Raw genomic sequence first — 6,772 nt, 5'->3', positions numbered from 1 at the left:
GACCTTACCTGTCTTCAAGGAAAGGGGATATGTGTTGCGTCAGCAGTGAATGGGGTCAAAGTTTAGTCAATCAAAAGTTGGGTAAGGATTCACTATGGTTGCTCCTGGGGCCAGAGGCCTCCAAACATTCATTAACAACTATCTGTTCAATGATTATCTCCCTGGAGTTTATTGTGGTGAGCTGGTCCAAAACATAACTGACCGTGGCTGAGATCCAGCGACCTGCCCCTGACGTCAGAGACGGGCCTCCCAGGGCAGCCGAAGGCAGGGCTGGCCTCCTCCACAGTATTTAAGGCCAGGAGGTTCTGCCACCAAGCATGGCCTTCCCACTGCAAGCACTCACTTGCTGGCGGGAGCAACAGGGAGGCACTCTTGGGTCTCTGATTGAGATCATCCGAAGGCTACAAGGTAGGTAGAACCTTTTTATTCACATTTCTTGACCATTCAGCAACAACTTGAACTCACTGTACTTTCTCCTTAAAGCAGGTAACCACCCAGGGACTGCAGCCCAAAGCCTCTGCTGTCAAAGTGGCTGTGCACACTTTTGACCAGGAAGCCTGTGGTTTCTGTTTCAGGTGACCTCAGCATTCGGAGCTGTTCACACGCATCTGCAGACATGCCCCCTCAGCTGCACAACGGCACGGACTTCTCCGCCAAAGTCGTCCAGGGCAGCCTGGACAGCCTGCCCCAGGCAGTGAGGGAGTTCGTGGAGAACAACGTGAAGCTGTGCCAGCCCGATCACATCCACATCTGCGATGGCTCTGAGGAGGAGAATGGGCGGCTGCTGGCTCGCATGCAGGAGGACGGCATCATCAGGAAGCTCAAGAAGTATGACAATTGGTAAGCTCTGCAGCCCCCCACATCCGGGTCCCACCAGTTCTGGGGTGTCGGTAGACAGGTGAGAGAGCCTTTGTGTGTGAGGACTGCAAGCTCTTTAAAACGTCATAAAATATCAGAACCACAGAGACCCTATGACACTCGTAGTCAACCATACTGTAAATGAGACAGTGCCCACAGGAAGTCTTTGCAAAATTTATTCCTAATAAAAATGAAAGACAGTCCTTGTCCTCCACGTCTGTTGGGGTCTAGTGACTGCCTGGTCAAGTCAGAGTTGGTTTGGCTGTTGGCACTTCCGCAATGACTCCTGCCAGGTGGGGGAAGAACTCAATAGTGAAGGGGAGTGGTCCATTCCAGGTGATGCCCAGCTGAAGGGAATCCTGTGATTTTTGCAGTTGGTTGGCACTCACTGACCCCAGGGATGTGGCCAGGATAGAAAGCAAGACCGTGATCATTACCCAAGAGCAGAGAGACACCGTGCCCATCCCCAAAACTGGCGTCAGCCAGCTGGGTCGCTGGATGTCAGAAGAGGACTTCGAGAAAGCATTCAACGCCAGGTTCCCAGGGTGCATGAAAGGTGAGTGGAGGGTCACTTTGCTGGACAAAATAACAGCGAACCTGTCATTCAGTGTATCCTAGTGATAATTAGCAGTAACGGAAACTGGCCTCAGGTGGCTGAACTGATTTCTGTGTGTGGATTTTAAGTCACTTGGCAGAACCACTTACTCATTTTTGAAGACTTTGATTGTGGCAACATCTTCACTTTCCAGTGGACTCTTAAATCAGGGTGGTTGATAGGGTGCAGAGTGGGTACCTGGGACATGCTGGGAATAGCCGTGGTGGCTGCATGTGAAAGCCAGGTCACTTCTCAGCCTCTCCCGTCCACCCATCCGTCCCCGCAGGTCGCACCATGTATGTCATCCCATTCAGCATGGGACCCCTGGGCTCGCCTCTGTCCAAGATTGGTGTGGAGCTGACCGACTCACCCTATGTGGTGGCCAGCATGAGGATCATGACCCGCATGGGTACCGCTGTGCTGCAGGCCCTGGGCGAGGGGGAGTTCATCAAGTGCCTCCATTCTGTGGGATGCCCTTTGCCTTTAAAAAGTAAGTGGATTATTGTAAACTCATGAGTTAATAAAGAAGTGAGCTTCTGTGTGTGTGTGTGTGTGTGTGTGTGTGTGTGTGTTGGGGGTGTCATCCTCTAAGCAGGGACACACACGGCTCACTAATGAGGACTACACCCCGATCTACAGAGCCTCTGGTGAACAACTGGCCCTGCAACCCGGAGCTGACGCTCATTGCTCACCTGCCGGACCGCAGGGAGATTGTGTCCTTCGGAAGTGGCTATGGTGGCAACTCCCTGCTTGGGAAGAAGTGCTTTGCGCTCAGGATCGCCAGCCGGCTGGCCAAGGAGGAGGGCTGGCTGGCAGAGCACATGCTGGTACGTGTGGGGTCCCCTCCAGAAGTGTGTGTTGGAGAGGACTGTGGCATCTAGGAGCCCCGTGACAAGTTCCTTCCTATTGAGGTTCCTGGGCAGATCGGGCAATTCCATGAATAGCAACAAATGCCCCCGTGTATGGCCCTTCCCAAAGGCCCCAAATGCAGTAGGGACAATAGAGAGCTTTTGTTCTTTGCACATATTTGTCCTGATGGCCAAAGAAACAGATGTTGAGGACCTGCCCGGTTGGGGTTCCTGTGAGGGAGAGAGGTTGTGATGAGAAACGTTGTCTCCATAGATCCTGGGCATCACCAACCCCTCCGGCCAGAAGAAATACTTGGCGGCAGCTTTCCCCAGTGCCTGCGGGAAGACCAACCTAGCCATGATGAATCCCACACTCCCGGGGTGGAAAATTGAGTGTGTGGGGGACGACATCGCTTGGATGAAATTCGATGGCCAAGGTGACTCTTTTATGCCTGTTGATAATCATTAGATGTTAATGAATAGTTGACCTTCACACACGCCACCTTCTAAGCCTGTTGTGGTGGTGGGTGTTTAATTCAGAGCGTGCAAACTTTAGATATAGGCATTCTGTGAGCGTTCCTTAGAAGTAGTGTATATATAGTTCTTAAAATTGAAGAATGAGTTATGGAAAGTCTCAATGTTGAATATGGTGATTGATGTACAGTAAGGTAGATATAGGGAGGGAAAAAAAGTGATTTGAGAATTTGGTGCCTGCAGTAGCTCAATAATATCTAAGAACCTAGGAACATGTTTTGATTTGCAATTTTCCAGGTAACTTAAGGGCCATCAACCCAGAAAATGGTTTCTTTGGTGTTGCTCCTGGCACCTCAGCAAAGACAAACCCCAATGCCATCGAGACTATCCGGCAGAATACCATCTTCACCAACGTGGCTGAGACCAGCGATGGTGGCATTTACTGGGAAGGCCTTGATGAGCCGCTGGCCTTGGGCACCACAATCACTTCTTGGAAGAACAAAGAATGGCACCCAGAAGATGGTGAGTCCCCTCCAGAGGCCACCAGCTCCAGGCTGTAGGTGCTACCTGTTGGGGGAAGCTGCTAAGGGTCTTCTCTCTGCTGTGCTGTAGGGGAGACTTGTGCCCACCCCAACTCACGGTTCTGCACCCCTGCAAGCCAGTGCCCTATCATTGATCCTGCCTGGGAGTCCCCGGAAGGCGTGCCCATTGAGGGCATCATCTTTGGAGGCCGCAGACCAGCTGGTAAGGCTGTCCCCCATTTGGGCTTGGGCATGGAGGGTGACAGCCATGACCACGTGATACCCATCTGAGGGTGCCAGAGATCTCCCTTTCCCCAAATCCAGAACAACTGGCAAACTCAAACAGAGAACTTGTCCTTCTGTTTCTTAGAGCCTTTCTGGATCTCTGACCTAAAATAACTTCATCCAATTTTACCTTTTGTTTCATGGGCTGGAGAGTATAACTTCAATTTGTGTTTTCTGCATGCTAGCTCTGCAAATGCAGATAGCTCAATTTAAAAAAAAAATGCATGTAAAAGACATCACTGGGCCTAGAGTCCAAGGGTCATAGTTGTTAAGGGACATTTCTTCTTCTTTTTTTTTTTTTCCTATGAAAGGTGTCCCTCTTGTCTATGAAGCTCTCAACTGGCAGCATGGAGTATTTGTGGGGGCAGCCATGCGATCAGAGGCCACTGCAGCTGCAGAGCATAAAGGTAAATGGAAGTCAGGACCTGATTTGGATGAGGGGGACACACACACACACACACACACACACACACACACAGAGAGAGAGAGAAAGAGAGACAGAGAGAGACAAACAGAGACAGAGAGAGAATGGTGATTATCCTTCGGGTACAGCATTTACCAATAGCGCCCCTCTATTTAATAGGCAAAGTCATCATGCACGATCCCTTTGCTATGCGGCCCTTCTTTGGCTACAACTTTGGCAGATACCTGGCCCACTGGCTGAGCATGGCTCACCGCCCAGCAGCCAAGCTGCCCAAGATCTTCCATGTCAACTGGTTCCGGAAGGACAAGGAAGGCAAATTCCTCTGGCCTGGCTTCGGAGAGAACTCCAGGGTACTGGAGTGGATGTTCAACCGGATCAACGGGGAAGACTGCGCCCAGCTCACCCCCATTGGCTACATCCCCAAGGAGGATGCCTTGAACCTGAAAGGCCTGGGGAATGTCAACATGAAGGAGCTCTTCAACATCTCCAAAGAGTTCTGGGAGAAGGAGGTGGAAGACATCGAGAAATACCTGGAAGAGCAGGTCAATGCTGACCTCCCGTACGAAATCGAAAGAGAGATCCTCGCTCTGAAGCAAAGAATCAGCCAGATGTAGTCAGAGGCTGAGGGCTTCCCCTTAGATGCACCCCCTCTTCCATCCATGGGGTGCACTCACAGTGAGAGAAAGCGAGTCTTCCCAAATCCACACAAGCCGCCGCACAGTGACCGCACCGTTGAGCAGATCAGAGGCACACTTACTTCATCAGAGGAGAGCCACGGAGCAGGCGCTAGTAACCTGTGGGGCGGGAGGGCAGACCTCCGCGAGTCTCCAGAATCCACAGGCAATGCATGTTCTGTTTAGGGTTACTCAGGCGTCTAGGGTCCCACCTTTTCTACTTTAGCTATATCAGTTAGCTAGATTGCACAGAAGCAGTACTTGAGCTGTATGTGTGTGTGTGTGTGTGTGTCTGTGTGTGTGTCTGTGTGTGTATCTGGGTCTATGTCTGGGTCCGTGTGTGTAGTTGTCTAAAATGTATTTAGTACCTTTGGAAAAATCTTGGGCAAGATTATGACTTAGTAGTTGTTAACTAGAAAAGAAATGTTGCTTTGTTACTAAAATGTGTGTTTAAATTATTTTTGTACACCATCCTTTCCTTCCCTTTGTGAAACTGCAATTTGCTCCCATTATCATTTCCTGGGGAAAAAAATTACAAAATAAACTTTTATAGAAAAGAACTGGGTTTGGTTCGCTTGGTTTTCCCTGAATCCACCCTGCAGAGCGCTGCCTGAACACCTGGTGTGCTGGATTAGCTGGTGCCACTAGTGGTCGCCTGTTCACAGTTCTACAGCCCACAGAGCTGGGCTGGGAGAGTTTAAAATGTGTTTTTTGAAAAAAATTTGGGCTTCAGGGCTCTACCTTCCCCAGTAATTGCATTGTGGGCAGTTTCACAGGTTTTGTCTTTAGTCCTTTGTGTGTGTGTGTGTGTGTGTGTGTGTGTGTGTATTAACTTTTCTCTGTCATCAATAAAATGATGGGGAGAAAAGCATTTAAAAATTAAAAAAAATATTTATTTGCTACAGGGTCTCACCACTCAGCTCGAACTTGTAGTGATCCACCTCTCCTAGTGACCCCCCCCCCCAAGTGGTGGGATTATAGGGTGTAACACCACACCCAGTTTCAGTGGCTGGCACCATGTGCCTGGGGTTCTGGGGCCAGCACGGCATGTGGTGCCAGAGATTAGAACCTTGGTCCTTGAGCTTGCCAGGAAGGTGCTTAGACTGCCTAGCTATCTCCCTAGCCCCAGCATTTTTGTTTTGATTTGTTTTGTTATTGTTGTTTTCAGAGCTAGTGATTGAACCTAGGGCGTTTGCACTGAGCTACACCCCTACCATGTTTATTATATGTATGTAATAAATATATATGGTACAGGATCTCACTATACATCTTGGACTCAAAGCGATCCTCTTCTTTTCAGCCTCCCCAGCGCTGGAATTACAGGTGTTCGCCTCCACGCTGGGACTTGGTCACAGGCTCAGCAGGCCTGGGGGTGGGGCCAGCGCAGCACTGGGCTATCTGGCCGGCCCTATTTTTTATATTGAGACAGGGTTTCTCTCAGTTGTAACATTGCCCAAGGGAGACTTGGGCTTGTGCTTTTCCTGCTTTGGGTTCCCTCAGTGCCGGAATCACAGGAAGGGGCCACTGTGCCCAGCCAGAAGGGTATTCTGCAGGGGGAGGTGCCAGGCATCTGCGGCACGAGTGTCAGTGGAGCGCCTTCTGCGTAGTGAGAGCGCATGCGCAGCTCCACCGCGCCGCCCGAGGGAAAAGGGGGTGCGAGCTGGCCCGGGGCCACCTTGAGCCCTTGCCAGGTCTCCCCTGCTCCCAGCATGGATTGGGTATTCCAGAACAGTCCAAACAAACCATAACCTCCTTATTGCACCTTGCTCTGTACATAAGCGCTGCTTCCTTCAGCTGTTCTTCCCTTCTGGGCCCAGCTGTGAATTAGCCTCACCCTCTCCCTCACCCAGGCAGGCAGCCGGCATCCACCTGAGCCAGGACAGCCCACTTTCTCGCCCGCCCCTTGCAGATTTCCTCTTTCCTCTGCCTTCTTTGCTTTGCTTGTCCGCATGGAACATGAAGCCAAGATCGCTTCAGCTTTACAGGTGGGAAAACTGAGGCCAGGAGTGACTAGCAGGTCTGGGAAGTAGCCACTGACCTCCTGGGAAGCTTGCAGGAGGTGACTTCGACACAGTGAGAGTTTTCAGGGGCCC

At 50.9% G+C, this 6,772-nt stretch overlaps 1 protein-coding gene across 1 annotated transcript; it reads left to right on the top strand.

Moving 5' to 3' along the window:
• The first annotated feature begins 296 nt into the window (after nt 1–296).
• On the top strand, nt 297–5,163 carry Pck1 (phosphoenolpyruvate carboxykinase 1). Its single transcript, XM_004636004.2, has 10 exons — nt 297–408; nt 576–840; nt 1,233–1,414; nt 1,740–1,943; nt 2,093–2,280; nt 2,576–2,738; nt 3,073–3,297; nt 3,388–3,519; nt 3,893–3,988; nt 4,165–5,163. The coding sequence occupies exons 1-10, from the start codon at nt 318–320 to the stop codon at nt 4,617–4,619; spliced, it is 2,001 nt and encodes a 666-aa protein (XP_004636061.2). The 5' UTR covers nt 297–317; the 3' UTR covers nt 4,620–5,163.
• Nucleotides 5,164–6,772: the final 1,609 nt, after the last annotated feature.

Source organism: Octodon degus, unplaced genomic scaffold (assembly GCF_000260255.1).
Source record: "Octodon degus isolate 3935 unplaced genomic scaffold, OctDeg1.0 scaffold00077, whole genome shotgun sequence".
NCBI classification, from domain to species: Eukaryota; Metazoa; Chordata; class Mammalia; order Rodentia; family Octodontidae; genus Octodon; species Octodon degus.
The sequence above is the reverse complement of the archived record's forward strand: the minus strand, read 5'-3'. Positions and strand labels throughout refer to the sequence as shown.